General features: G+C 40.4%; 1 protein-coding gene across 1 annotated transcript in view; it reads left to right on the top strand.

Annotated features, from left to right (window-relative positions):
* Nucleotides 1-15,810, top strand: part of GALNT2 (polypeptide N-acetylgalactosaminyltransferase 2) — a 72,867-nt gene that overhangs the window by 17,406 nt on the left and 39,651 nt on the right. Inside the window, exon 2 of the mRNA XM_079971360.1 lies at nucleotides 11,660-11,753. Within this exon, the coding sequence (XP_079827486.1) occupies nucleotides 11,660-11,753 (94 nt within the window). The remainder of the gene's footprint in view (nucleotides 1-11,659; nucleotides 11,754-15,810) is intronic.

A 15,810-nucleotide genomic window follows, 5' to 3' on the forward strand; every position in this document is an offset into this window, starting at 1 on the left:
ACAAATATTTATCGACTCTTGAGAGAAGAGGTATAGTAAAAGCAAACTAGTAACAACTTGGGGGAGGGACGCAGGTGGCGCTGTGGGTTAAAGCCTCAGCGCCTAGGGCTTGCCGATCGAAAGGTCGGCGGTTCGAATCCCTGCGGCGGGGTGCGCTCCCGCTGCTCGGTCCCAGCGCCTGCCAACCTAGCAGTTCGAAAGCACCTCCGGGTGCAAGTAGATAAATAGGGACCGCTTACCAGCGGGAAGGTAAACGGCGTTTCCGTGTGCGGCTCTGGCTCTGGCTCTGGCTCTGGCCAGAGCAGCGATGTCACGCTGGCCACGTGACCCGGAAGTGTCTCCGGACAGCGCTGGCCCCTGGCCTCTTAAGTGAGATGGGCGCACAACCCCAGAGTCTGTCAAGACTGGCCCGTACGGGCAGGGGTACCTTTACCTTTACCTTTAACAACTTGGGGGGTCGAGGGCGGAATCACAGTTGCATGCTAAAGGAATTAATTTGCAACAGAAGGTTCCTATTCCCTTCCATCTGGTAACTTTTTGCTGTGGAAGCAATGTGGAATATAGGATGTGTGTGTTTTACTTATTGTAGTGCCATTAAAGGGACTACCATGTTTGGGGTGGGGGGAATGAAAGTTAAACCTGGAAATAATCTTGTTTTGCAGAGAATAAGTTTCCACCCTTTGAATAAAAAAATTATCTCCTCATTCCTACAGAATCTGTTTTAAAACCTCAGCGGGGCAGGGGGAGTACAATGAGCTTATTTCTGGGTTTTTCAGCCAGCTACTGCATTGAAATAAATAGCCATTGCTACTTTAAGTCCTTTTAGAGGGAGAACTTCTCCCTGTCCTCTTCTTGTGCACCCCTGTGGCCTCCCCAAATCTATTCCATAGGGTGCAGGAACCCCCAGAACAGATGTAGATGGGGCATGTGGGGAGAAGAGAGGGGAAAGTTCTGTTGTGCAAGTGGAAGTATTTGGGCTAGTGGATCTATTTATTTGGATACCACCCACTGAATTTGTCCAGTATGACTTGGTTGATTATAGCCCCCAGTGGGATGAGGCACAGAATTAATACTGATCATAATAGGGTTTTTCATCTTGGAGAAGCAGGGTACCTAAATCTTTGTGCATCAGTTTATATACAAGAGGCATAATATATTCCATGTTTCTCCCCCGTAATTTAACATGTTTGCTGTTGTTTACATTGTTTGTACATGCTTCAGTGGAGGTTGTTGGAACAAGGCAACTTGCTTTCCCAAGTTGACACAAAAAGTGTTCTTTTATCCCAGGAGGGATTCATTGCTCTTCACTTTCCTTTAAGCAAGGCTCGCCAGCCTTCAAACTCTTTTAGAGAGGCTTTGCTTGAGGAACTCGCCCATCTACCCACTGCTAGACTTAGGAAACCTCTTTGTTGTATGTTTTTAAGTAAAAGGGCTAATGAACTATACAAGGTTGAGAATGTGAGTGAGTTCAGGTGCCTTCATTGAGTATGCATAACCCATACTTTTGCTATTAAAAATTGTTCTCAACGGAACTGTCTTGTCAGCAATCTGCTTCTGATTCTGGACTATAGCCAGATAGCTAATGGGGCCTCCCGCTGCTTTTGCGCCGCCACTGTGCGATTTCTGTTCTCATCCTGAAGCAAAGTTCTTAACCTGAGGTACTATTTCTGGGTTAGCGGAGTCTGTAATCTGAAGTGTATGTAACCCGAGGTACCACCGTAGAATGAATTTGCAGCTGACTGATGCAGGTGAGTCAAGTTGCACACCACAGAGGAAGGCAGAACACCTGATAAACAAGATGAATTTTGTGGGTTGCAATAGTGGAAAGGACTGGAGAAACTACTCCTGCCCCAACAGCTGGATTTTGCCATTTGTGTGTGTTGGGAGGAGCAGGGATAGCTGAGGGGAATAGAAGTAAAAGAAAAAAAGGATATCTGTGAACCATCAGTTCTGTGATGGTTTACTCCGAAGCTGTTCCAGTTGAGTTCAGTGGGACTTAATCTCAGGTAAGTGCACATAGGATTGTACTGTAAAGTATTATAGTCTAGTCAGACTGTGGCGCAACTCATTAGTCAACTTTTTGTTACCTTGACTTGAATGTTCGGTGCTTGTTAATACTTTAGTATGGTTTTCAAATTAAGGTTTTTATATGCCATCTCTGATGAACTTCATTGTTCTCTTAGTGGGTTGTATATGTCAGCAGACTCTCCTGGACCTGCCTTGGTTTATATCAAAGCAAACAGATGTTTCTAAATCCTGTGAAAAAGCAGCTGTTTAGTTACTGATTTTTCAGCAATTTAGTTGTTTAGCATAATAAAATCAACCACCGAGGAAACTGAATTAGAATCTATTTTTAAAGCAGACACACGTGTAGTCATAACACAGTGCTTCGTGCTGTTCTGAGGCAATTATTTTTTATGATAAAAACTTCCTAAAATGTACCGTCTCTTGTTTTTGATAACAAGGACTTGTATTTGACAACTCTACTGTTGCATGTTCAAGGTGCTATTTTATTATATTTATTTAATAACATATCTTGCCTTTCTACCCAAAAATTATATACAAGGGTACCTCACAGATAAAGATGAAGAATTTCCACCCACCAAAACCATAACAAAAACACAGAATAAAGACACAGCAGCAAGCAGAACTAACAAACTGCAGGCTTAAAAAAATAAGCAGTAGGGAGTGAAACAACTGTTCCTCTTAATGCTCAGTAGAAAAGAATCACCTTCCCTACCAATTTAAACCTAAAAGGGAAGAAAGTTGAGTCTATCTATAAGTTATGCTTTGATAAGTCAAAAGTTTCCCTTTTCAGAGGAAGGAACTGTTGAAAGTTGAAAATCCATGTAGTCGGAAATACACCTTTTGTTATGCTCCTGCATTGGCCTTGTCTGACTTGTTCAAAACTTAACAGCAGTTAATTGAGCTGCACTTGGATTTATTTGGTGACGGGGATTTGCGCTTGGTCTTGTGCCTGTTCAAGAAAGGATGCAGTGTTTTGCTGCAGATGTTAGTGTTGCCCAATAGATATTCATCATTATATAATGTTCTTGATAGCGTGTGTATCATGAAATGACCTGTGCTTTGGTGTCTGTTCGGTGGAAACAAAGTTCCTTCTGTGTGATTTGCTTTAAGAATGATACACTGAAGTTTTCCAGAAACAAATATTATACTTTTAATGCATCTCTCTGTTAACTTTAGGACTTCAGTTTGTAACTTGCTTCAGCTTGCTTTTTGCTACATGACCTTTAAAGTTGCTCAGTCAGTTGTAGACTTGAGTTGCTTCTGTTACTGTCATTCTGGCAGTTTTTAACTAAGGTTTCCTCTGCCTGTGAAGCACCTACTGTAGTAGGAAATATTTCTCTTGACAAATGTGTGTCACCTTCAGCATGCCTTGAAAAAAATTAACACTCCTCTGAGGTCTAGGCTGGCTTACTATGTTCTCTAATAACATCAATGCAGTCATGCCTTTTGTCTTTAACACAGTTATTCTTTTCGCATTATTGGTCATTATGTTGTCAATTCTTCTAAATACCATATATGCATCCTTGGGTTCATCTTGGTGTATTGATCTAGGAATGCATACTCAGAAGCTCAAGAATTCAGCTCATGCTGCTGTCATAGTTCCATATATTACAGGTATGACTGCTTCAAATGACTACTGAAATCTGAGCAATGCTAAACAAATGTCATATGGGTGAGATTGCAATATTCTTGTCTGCTCAGTGGGCTGATGGTAGCTGAGTTTTTCATCTCTATAATTACTTATTTTCACATTAGGGGGAAATGATTTTTTTCCTATAAGAGAAAATGTGAAGGATTTTTATAAATAATCCTTCTATAACCCTGTATATAATAATTCATTCCAATATACTAGGGCTTTGCAAACTACTGTAATGCCTGTCTCTTACCTGTCTGAACTTACGTTTTTCAAAACTTGTCCTAAGATTTTCTTGATTTGCAAATAAAGGTTTGGCATGGTTGTGTCATCAAAACACCATGTTACAGTAAGATTGCACGGAAGTGTTTGTGTTGCAAACAGAAGTTTGTTTGGATACATAGAACCGGTATTCTTGGGCTTATTTGAACTTGGTGGGACTTACTTTTCAGTCAACATGCATAGGATCAGGTTTTTGCCTTGTGCAGCAAGGCTTTCAAGGCAGATTGCTAGACTCCCTTGGTGTGTGTCCCTTTCCCATGGGGAAAGTAGGAGTGAGAGTCTCTTCTAAGAGGCAAATGTTTGCATGGGTAAATGTTTAATGAATTCAAAACAAATAATAGTTACTCATTTTAATTTATTAAAATTTATAATTTATAGAAGCAGGTAACATCCAATAATCTAGTTACCGGTAGGTAGCCGTGTTGGTCTGCTGTAGTTGAAACAAAATAAAAAAATTCCTTCGAGTAGCACCTTAGATACCAACTACCAGTATCTGAAGAAGTGTGCATGCACACGAAAGCTCATACCAATAACAAACTTAGTTGGTCTCTAAGGTGCTACTCGAAGGATTTTTTTTTTATTTTGTATCCAACAGTTTGATATGTATGGTATAATATATTTAAGTATTTAATTCGTTAGATGTTAATAGAACTAGATAGAGTTGAGGGTTGTTTGTAGTTCAAGTAACATTAACCTCCTTAGCCAGAGCACTCTAAGGAGAAAGCAAGTTCTTGTTTAGTGAGCCGCTGGCTACCTGCAAGGTTCCTACCTCCATGGATGAGAGATCCTTGCCCTTTCTTGTTAATCTGTGGTTTCAGAAAGAGACTTGGATGGCCAAGACCACACAAGACAGGCTCCTGCTTGATTGCTATTGCCTGGCTTCAGTTCTCAGAATTTTATTTTGCTTATTTATGTACAAAGACTGTTATTTTCAGCTTTCTTAGCAGTGTTTGGTTCTGAATATATTGGTGTTAATTAAGAATCAGAGCACATTTAGCAGATGGAAACTGCTTGAGCCAGGACTGAGTCAACTCTCAAATGAGAGAGAGTTTAACTAGTGAAAAGTAGCTGAAAGGTATTCACTGCTATTGCTGAAGCAAACATGGGAGCAGTTTTTTATGTGTAATGTGTCTCACTTTTTCTCTGGGGCAATGATTTTCAAAAAATCACTTTGGTCATGCCTGCACTCCAGAGGCAATAGAATCAGAGACTGCCAAGCAGTTGCAATCCTATAGGTGCCCTTTCAGACATAGAATGTGAACAGAAGAGCTTTTTTGTTATTTGACAGAGGGTCTCATTTATGGAAGAAGGGGAGGTGTTTTGCCAATTTCTGGAGAATTTGCAGCTCTCCGGGGCCTACAGGGAAAATGACCCCCGCCCCAGCCTCTATTAGCATGTGCTCAGAGCACCCTTTCTATGAGAACAATTCTGTTCTTGGCTTTTTATAATCCTATAATAATATTTTCATGACATAATAGAAAAGTATTTTCCAGAACCCAAAGGGCTCTGTGTGCAAGTTGAAAATGCTTCTCTACACACAAACGGAATCAAATGTTCCCTCTTCCGTTACTTGTAGCTTAAGAGAGTTTCCCAACTCCCAGGAGTTGCATTTCAGGGGCATGTGGAGGACTGGATGGGAAGGTGGAGATGCACCAGTATGCACACATAGCATTATGCATGCCTTTGGATTGCAGTCACTATATTGTTCTGTTGTGGTACTTCTGTATCGACATTCAGAAAATGCTAGTAGTTACTTTTCCCAGTTAATATCGATTGTGAAGTGCTTTGCTCATATTAGTGCTGCACAGGTTGGCAATAATGGTTGCAACTTGGGTTCAGTACTAGCAAGTTTGAAATATCAGCAATATGATGTAGTAAGTTCCCCTAGCCACTCTTGAAGTTGGACCTGATTTTTGCTTTTACAAACATTACAAGTGGGATCTGCAACAAAATGTAGCATGAGCATGGAGTGCTCCTGTTAGGCTCCATCCAACCGTGTTGCCTTTCAGGATAATCCATTTCATTTCCCCCTCTGCTGGCTGGGGCTGAAGGGGTTGCAGACCAAAACTTCTGGATGGCACCAGGTTGAGGAAGCAAGATGTAGACACTCTGTCTTACTTGTATCTTGCTTTTCAGTGAAACACAGCACTATGTCAAGTTTTGCTTACATTGACAGGTTGTACGGCAAACCCTTCTTTTTTCAGTGACCCACCTAGCTTACTAAACCGCAAATTGCTATCTGTACCTGATTTAAATGTCTGGGGGTCTTGTAAGGGAAAAGTGGTACACAAATACACACTGCAGCCTTCTAAACCTACCATAGTGAAAACTCTATTAGTACAACTTTGTTCTTGAAGCAAATGTGTTAAATATTGCACCACTTAAATGCAAAGAAATTGCATATATTTACAAATGGAAAGTGGACATAAAAACACACAGATGGCTGTTTCAAGATATGTAGAAAACTTGGCTGTTAAATTGCTTCTCTTAAGAAATTGCAAGCAACTTCTCTTCCAACACATCTCAGGCTGTTCTCATGTCTGTCACACTGTTACACAATGCATTTTGAATTTTCCAGAAATGGCCTGTTAATCTGGTATAAACAGTGTTTTAGATCCAGAGTTGCACTTCTATTTGCAGAAGTGCTAGTGATTCATGGGGGCTGCCAATCTCAGAGGGAGAGGAGTAGTGATTGTCACTATTTCTCCTTCCCTTCTGTTCCACCTCCCAGTATGGAACCTCCAACCCAGGGGTTGGCAAGGTTTACCGGCCATGGGCGGGATCACTCCCACGGAGATTGTCCATGGGCCAGACTGGTGCAACATGATGCCAGAAATCACGTCTGCGCATGTCAGCGGCACCGGAAATTGCTTCTGCACATGCCCAGATGACGGAAATCACACCTGCGCAGAAGCGATTTTTGGCATCTGGACATGCGCAGACGCGGTTTCCAATATCTGCGTATGCACAGATGCAATTTCTGGCGCTGCTCGGCGAGTCCCCGGGTCACGCTGTGCTGGTTTAGCACAGTGCAAGGGGGACTTGCCAAGCGGGCGGCTCGGTTCAGGGGTGGCTCGTGGGCCGGTAAAACGGTCTTCGTGGGCCGCATCTGGCCCATGGTCCGCACGTTGCTGACCCCTGCCCCAACCCTTCAGAGCAGATTTGGGGGGATGGGGACAATGAAGCTGGGGCAATTGTAAATTGTTGTAAATGGAGCCCCATTCATAGGAACTGTGTCCCACTATTTTTGTAGCAAAGGCAATTCTGTTCTTCATTTTTGAGCATTATATCTCTTGTCTTTTATGGAACTTTACTAGAATAGAAAAGCTCTTTGTGTTGATTAACTTACTTGGATTAGTTCATAGTTTTTGGTATGTGTTTTCTTTCTTAAATTAACTTAGATCTCTCTTAGATATGTGCTTTCTGGGCAGTTTTAATTTTGGAGTTTCCTAAAGTACACAGAGGGACACTCCTTCCAAAAGCCGCAACCCAACTTTACCTTTCCCTGCCTTTTACTACATCTTGGGATGGAGAACATGCTAGTGACTGAAATGTGTTTTGTATTCAGCATCCTAAATTGTATAAATCCATTCACTAGATCTTAAATTGTGTTCTTGGATTTTATTAAACCATCCACACACAAACTATTTTCCTTGTGCAAATGACATTCTGTCCAATGCCTCCAAATTTATGCAGTGTCCATTTTTAATAATCCTTTGGGAATCTTTTTGTAAAACCAAAGTACTAGGCATTATTCAGAATAATGGCAATGGTTTGGAATATATTATTTTATAGAAGCCAGTCTTAAGGTATAATTGACATTCCACACAGTCTGGAGAAATTCATCTTAGCAAACCTAGCATTCATCCAGCTGTCTGTGTATAATTGCACAGATATGGACTGACTATCATTTTAGATACAAACAATTAGAGTGTGAATTTTTTAACCTTCAGTTGAAAACTTTGCTGCATTAAACTACCTAAACATAATGGTGGGTCAACAATGACCATAATTAAGTGAAGATTTATTTTGCAGTCATTGACAGGGTTTTTAAATGTTCCCATGTTTTCCAAATTATCCCTGCTTGAGATTCTTACAATGTGTTGGCTGTTTGGAATATATCTGAAACATCTTTTCCCTTTATTTTAATGAGTTAGTTGTATAAGATTAGTGTTCTTACAAGCTGGGAAGATTTACTGTCCCAAAGGATACTTTTTCTGTTTTGATTTTTGTCCCCTCACCCCACGGCATTCAATTACTACTCTGAATTTTTATATAATAAAATATATGATAAAAAGCTGTTTCCTCTTCCTAGGTTTGACTATCCTAAGTTTAGATTAAAATAACACCATATTTTAGGAGCCCAGGTGAGCAAGCACCTAGACTTTTAAAATCCATGAAAACAAGGAGAAAACAAATGGAAGGAACTCTGATAGGCAATTTCAGGAAGTACGAGGGGCTGCATAAATGCACCCCTATGCTACAGGTCGCCCACTTGTGGACCACAGGCAGGAATTACCTAACTAGCCCCAGCATCAACAGAAGCTCCCAAGCACTGTGATTGGAGAGTGCTGGCTGGGGTGAAATCATTCTAGCCTTCCCAACTCCTCCCTGCCCTCTACTTACCCTGCATTCTCCTTATACGGTGTTGTAATTAATAATTGCAACATTTCAGAAACACTCTGATGGCTTTCTGAGAGACTGTTTTGAGCTACAGATCTGCACAAATCAATTCTGGTCAGGATATCTAGACATATTTTAGAAACACGGTCAAATAAATTTTGTACCTTGGTTGTCTATGTAGAATGCTCCAGATCGTGTTACCTTCCTCTTTTTGTACTGTAGTGAATATAAGAAATAGGAATTAAAAGCTAAGGTACCACGGAAATGATAGATTTGCTGCTTTTAAATCCACTCTGTTACAACAGACAACATACCAAACTGTATTGTGTCTTGAAACAAAAAGTGCTTAGTCGATGCATAGTGGAAGAAATCTTCCTGCATCATAAGTTGAGTCCCCCAATGCTGAACATTTGAATAGTTGTCTAATAGTGTTTGCCTAGCTTTATCTGCCATTTTTTACACGGGCTGACGTAAATGTATTGCTATAAAACATTGCAGGACGGGGATTATTCTCATCTGTGAAGCTTGTGCGTCATGCTGTCTTTGTCAGTTAATCTAAATACTTATAACTTCCTTTATATATTTGCTTCAGGCGTGAGTCTGTAGAAATTGGCTTCTGTGCTTAGTTTACTAAAGCCTGTTCATGAGAAATGGCTGCTGCCATCGTCTCCTTTAAAATTACAGCTGTGCATGATTTTTGGGCAGTAACTGTCATATATCTCAAAGGGCAAAGCCCCTGTGGGGGTGGGGGTGCCCTTTTCTTTATTACCACTGGAAATTCTGATTTTTCCACTCGGTGTCCCTGGCTCTGTAACTTCTGTGAAGATATATCCAGCTAGTAGAAGTGATTGTGTAGTTCTCTGCTTGGCTTTTTTCTCCATTCAGATCTTTCATGGGAAACACAATAGGGGAAAATACAGCACGAGCAAATCAAAGCAGGGGCTGTATTAACTCCATCTAAGCAATATTCCTTGAAATTTATAGTGCTGTAAGTTGCCTTGTGGGAGGTTGTTTCTACCTAAAAGTGGAGTGTAAATTAACTAAATTTAGCAAATAAGCTATGTTGGCATTAACCTGTCACAATTGTATTGCCAAGTCCCATTGAGTTCAGTAAGAATTACGTTTTATTATGGATTATAGCACCATAAACGGAGCCTGTTTTGTTATGCAGTTATCTGCCATCTCCTCAGCCAATATTCTGTCCCATCATTTTCTCCCTACTTCCAGGAATGCAGATGTTCAGGGCTAGGATTATAGTGAAAACATGGTTCTAGTTCTCTCACTACCTCCACCCCCAATTGAAGAAGGGCTGTAGCTCAGTGGTGAAACACATGATTTGCACACAGAACATTGCTGGTTCAATTTCTGCCATCGCCAGGTTGTGCTTGGAAAGATTCCTGTCTGAAACCCTGGAGAGTTGCTGTCATTCAGCGTAGAATTCTGAATTTACAGTCTGACTTGGACTGACAGCTTGCTGTGTTGCAAATGTAATACAATCTAACCTTTAAAAGAAACTACAAACATTTTTAGTTTGGTAAGAGTAAACTTGTGGTCCTTCTGTTTCAAATAGGTTGCCTTTTTATGCAACAATTTAAAGGTGTGTACCAAATGCAGTAATTCCTAAAATGATATAAACTAACACCCCAATACAGAGCCATCAGAATGACGATAAGTATATTCCTGTTTCTTTCCCCCCCCCTCTCTCTTTTGGCTTTTGTTTACACAGAGGCTCATATTTCACAAACTTTAAAGTCTTAACGGCCACCTGAGTTAAACTCAATTATTGGGAAATCAATAGGCCAAAACACGAAAGCATGACTCTGAAGAAAAGTTCACATGCAAGATGTAGAATAAGGACCAACAAGTTCACAAAACAGGCATATTTACTCATTTCTGGTTTTTGTTGGTATTTCTTCCAGTTGCTGTTAACTCATTAAAAATACACAGGGGTAGAACTGGTTTTCAAAACACAAGATTTACAAAAGTTAGCATAATATATTGTCTTTATTGTACAGCAGTGCACATAGGGGGATGAGGGGAGGGATGCCCAATTTTTAAAGCTAAAGATAGCAATGAATCCACTGATTTGAGCTGTATTCATATTCAGTATAATATATGCAGAAGCAAGCTAGCCCACTTCCTAGCCAGTCTCTGGTGCCCCCCGGCCGGCCGGCTTAGCCCTCCAAGGCCTAGGACAAGTGCACCTGGCTGCCCCCCCACCTGTATATACCTGCGATTAGAAGGGGGAAATTTATAGATTACTGTGACTGCCATGTAATTTCTGTTGCTGAGGACCTCGTGCTTGGTTCTGTGAAAACGCAGAAATGAATTCGGCTGTTAACATTATAAAATTGTAAGCTAGTCTAAGGCATATTGTCTAATCCCTTCTATGGCAAATCAAACAACTATGACACAGAAAACAAGCTCATGTTACAAGCCCTGCATCTTAAAATTTCTCAGAATTTTTAGCTGTTTATTTCATTTATTTCATCATTGCTTGGAGGGAGGAGTGACTCACAGGGTACTTTCTCGTTTTCATAGTATACAGAATTAGAAACAGATGTTTGGAAAGTTAATGCATGGTCGAATAACTCCCACGTGGAGTAGAATATCACAACAGAGCTTAGTAAAATCTAGACAGGTGGGAAAAATAACTTGCTGTAGATATGTGACAGTTCCCAGTTGTGGTGTTCGGTTCTGATAAAGTGGTCTGATTACCCAGCATATATTTTAACACATTGCATGTCATGCACATTCCTGAATATTGGATATTTAATAATTTTTGGCCAGCCACAGTGTGTTAGCTGTAAAGGTATGTAGTTTTCTAGTAAATGGTTTTTGTTGTCGTCGTAAGGATTTTTTGCGGTAGCCTTGGCAATAGATCTTGTACTATTCACTTGTTCCACATATAGTGGATGTTTGAAATGACTGAATATATGCTCCATTGCTCAATAATCCCTCTTGCTAATTGAGGCTGTCACTTTACTTTGAATTAAAATTTTATTGATTCCAGGAAGTAAAGTAGTTATTTCTCTCCTTGACAAACTTTGTCGAGTGTGAATTTAATGACAAATCTGTTTTTTGTCTTCTCAGGATGACCCAAATAACGTTAATGCATTAAACAACAAAGAACAACGCAGTAATAATGGGAACGAAAAATTGCAAAACATCGAGACCCTACCTCCAGGTATTTGAACAGTATTTCTTAATTTTAGAGTAAAGTATGGGCCAGTTATGAAAATTAGCTTCTAATAGCAGGAGTAGGAAATATGCTTGGTATATGTATGAAGGGGACAGGTGTGTTTTAAGGTTTTGATAAGTCATCATAAATACAACTGAACAATAAAATGTTAGAACCTGTAAGACTGCAATCCTATATCCATTTACTTGGGAGTCAGCATCATGAACTCTACAGCAGGCATGTATAGGATTTGATTTTGTTTTTTTACGTTTTGATTTAACGTTTGCTGCTTTTGCAGCAACTAAGCACAGCAACAATAAAACATTAACAAATAAAGACATCACTTCTTAATATATAAATACACAGAAAAGATATATTGTAAAGACAGAGTAAGATTAAGAGTCTCATGCTCTACTGAGCTATCCCAGCTCCAGAACAATAAATGCATCAAAACAATAAAGATACTTTAAATTAATCAGAACAGTATAAATTGCAAAAGTATGAACCAACAACCCTGCATCAACCCCCCCCCCCAAGTCATGAAACAAGTCTCCCCCATCTTTCACCCAGGGTGCATGCACTTCTCTTCCACTTCTCATCACAGGGAGCAGGTATCCCCAGGATGATTTTGCCCTCAAGTAGAAACCAGATTGAGAAGTTTAGGTAACCAACTTCTTATTATAACTAGATCCTGAAGAGAGAGAAAATCATACAAGGCATACAACATCCCGCTCCTCACCTGTTTCCCAGCCAGGGCGGCCAGATCCGCAACAGTCGGTTCTCATTCTGGAGTGCGGAAAAGCTTCCATTCTCCCTCTTTATTGTCCCAAAAGGCAGATAATAAGTATCCTTTACCATTCCACAGTGAACTGCCCTGAGACCTACAGGTATAGGGTGGTATACGAATTTTATAAATATAATAATAATAATAATAATAATAATAATAATAATAATAATAATAATTAATATTATATAAGAACATAGGTTTTTAAAAACAAAGGAGCAGATCAACAAAGATTAGTGGCATCCCCAAAGGAAAATTATTCCCTTTCTGGTTGGCCCACCAATGATGCCCTGCTGCATGGTGTGCAGAGGATATTGTACAACTCCGTAGGCCCTGCCCTGATAAAGAGTCGCTAATGCCCTGTGCTTCCTTGTCACCTTCCCAAACATGCTGTCTTTATAGGCAACCAACCCAAGGTATGACTGTATGTGATAATTGTTATAAATGTTTTTTCCTCCAATGAAAGCTTTGCCCCTGAAAATCTCAGTATCATTAATATGTAAAGTCCCCGGTCATTGCAATTGTGGGGAGAGGCCCCAAGTGGCAGTGTTTGCTAAAGGGTGACACTTAAAGCATCAAGATGACAGTGTTTTTATACCATGTTTTAGAGAATGAGCAACTCGTAACTGAATCTTCAGCGTAAGCAAATGCTAGGAAGTTTCTGGACATTGTGGTTGACTAGGCTATGATTCTCATCATTGCCAAGAGCAATCTCCGAAAAATGAAATGTGTCACTAGTCATTTATTTGGCTTCTGGGCTGTTCTGGAATAGCTGTGAGAAACTGTGTCAGTGCACAGCTTTGGGGGTACTAAAGCACAGAAAGTGAAATGTGTATACACTAAAACAATAATAGTGCACAATAGTATGGCCTATCAGATTCAAGGTTCGGTTCTTTATTTTGAGTGAGTGAGGGGTGGGGGGACTGTATTGTTTCTTTCACCAGCAGTTTGAGCTATGGATTAAAAAGGAAGACCAGAAGAAATAGAAGCCAAGCTTACTACTCCCTTTTTTAAATAAATTAGAATTAATATTAAAACTAAATCCATAGTTGTGCCTGAAATTCTCCATGTTATTCATGGGCAACAAAAAAAGGGGGGGATGATATTTCACTTATAGTTTAGGGGGACCCCAAAAAGAGAAATTATTGGAAAATGTTCCTCTTCTGAGAAATTGTAGCCCAGCTTAATTTTTATTCTAGAAAAGCAGGCCATATTTTGATAATATTGTTTTTTCCTAGTAAGTGCACACTAAAGTACAAAGTGCTGTCTGCTTAACACATTATTTCCTGGCGGTTTTAAATTAATTGCTGCACTGTTTCTAGCTTATTAATCCACTTTAACAAATAGGTTTGGTTCCAGACTGCTCCCTAGGCAAGCGGAAGGCATTTCCGTCTTGTATAGCTATCCCAATTACCCCTTCTTGCCATAGCCCCTCATTTTGTCACTCTTAGCAATAGCTTTGTCAGAGAGTACACGGGCTGCAGGGACGCGGGTGGTGCTGTGGGTTAAACCACAGAGCCTAGGACTTGCTGATCAGAAGGTCGGCGGTTCGAATCCCTGCGACGGGGTGAGCTCCTGTTGCTCGGTCCCTGCTCCTGCCAACCTAGCAGTTCAAAAGCACGTCAAAGTGCAAGCAGATAAATAGGTACCACTCTGGCGGGAAGTTAAACGGCGTTTCCGTGTGCTGCTCTGGTTCTCCAGAAGCGGCTTAGTCATGCTGGCCACATGACCCAGAAGCTGTACGCCAACTCCCTCGGCCAATAAAGTGAGATGAGCGCCACAACCCCAGAGTCAGTCATGACTGGACCTAATGGTCAGGGGTCCCTTTACCTTTACCTTTACCTTTACACAGACTGCAATGAGATGAAGGCAGGAAAGGCCCATATCCTGAGCAGAGCTTTGTTCATTATCACTTCATCCAACCCATTACTCTTCTACCAAGGGTTTAGAGTGACATCTGTGTTATCTGACTAGTAACCCTGCTGAATGGGCATGCATAAGAATGATATCTGCATGTCCACCTCATCCTACTGTGGGCTATCAAGTTGTTAGCATGACACTTGGACAGCACTTATGTTAGCTGCAAATAATCTCTCTGGCAAAGCCTTTGATAGAAAGCACACATGCCTACTACTAACCTGGTGATAAAGATCATAGCCTCTTGGAGCGTCCTTCATCTCTCTTCCTATGTTCACTTTGGCATATAAATCTGACCCTGGGCATTGAAGCAATAAGCATTATTGTGCCCCTTTGTCCCTTCTGTGACTGAACTGGAATGTCCAGTCGGAATAGCTTTAGTCTATTGATAATTCTGTGTGCTAGCTTCATCTTTTAAGATCGCAAATCAGTAAGAAAAGAATATGGGCATTTGCAAGCCATTAAATTTTAAAAGGTAAACAGATGTTCGGTGTTTTGAAATTCTAAACAGAATTTTCTGAATCCTGCAAAACTTGATGACCTCACTGCTGTTAATAAAGTATGAGGATTATAGCTCACTGAATTTAGTAGTGCAGGCTTATGCAGGACATAAAAACCTGAGCTTCTCTTTTGACACTCAACTTAAAGAAAGATTTATATGCAGCTTTGTGAATTAATGTGTCCCAGCCCACAAATGCTACTATCATTTTAAAATTGTACCAACATTTTATGACCACACACTTTGTAATGAAAGGCTTGCAGTTGACCTTTTTAATAAAGTAGTAATTAATATGCTTTAATCTTTTAATTTTAGCTGTGATAAATATTAATAAAACTAAGGTTGAGACTAACAAAGGTTGAATAAATCTAAGCACCCTTTATAACTAATATTTCCTCTTTGGCTACTTTCCCAGTATTGGCTCCTCCATTTACATCCTATCCTGTTACCAGAGAATGTAATCAGTACTGCTTTGCACTGAGTACCTTATTGGTGGCCTGTCGCTTCTGAATCTGTTTTCTGATGATGTCTAATCTGAGACAGGCTGCCTGATCTGTGTTCTGAAGTGTTGGGAAGGACTAGATGGGAGCAAAGCATGACATTAGAAATGAGGTGAAGGTAGACTTGCATCCAGCAATGTTCTTCTGCTGATACAAGACTAGTTGACCTAGCAGAGGCTTGAGTTGAGTAGAAAGGGGGAAGATGTGACTTCTGCAGATTCCCCCCTTTCTCCTGCACCCCTTCCCACATTGCTCCCTATTGGTCTTCTGACTCTCCAAAGCAAATTTTGGGGGCAAAGAGCTGATTTGGGGAACCAGCAAAGATTGTACCCCCTCTAGTCTCCACTGGATCAAATACTCTCT

Source organism: Podarcis cretensis (assembly GCF_951804945.1).
Source record: "Podarcis cretensis genome assembly, chromosome: 3".
Lineage (NCBI taxonomy): Eukaryota > Metazoa > Chordata > Lepidosauria > Squamata > Lacertidae > Podarcis > Podarcis cretensis.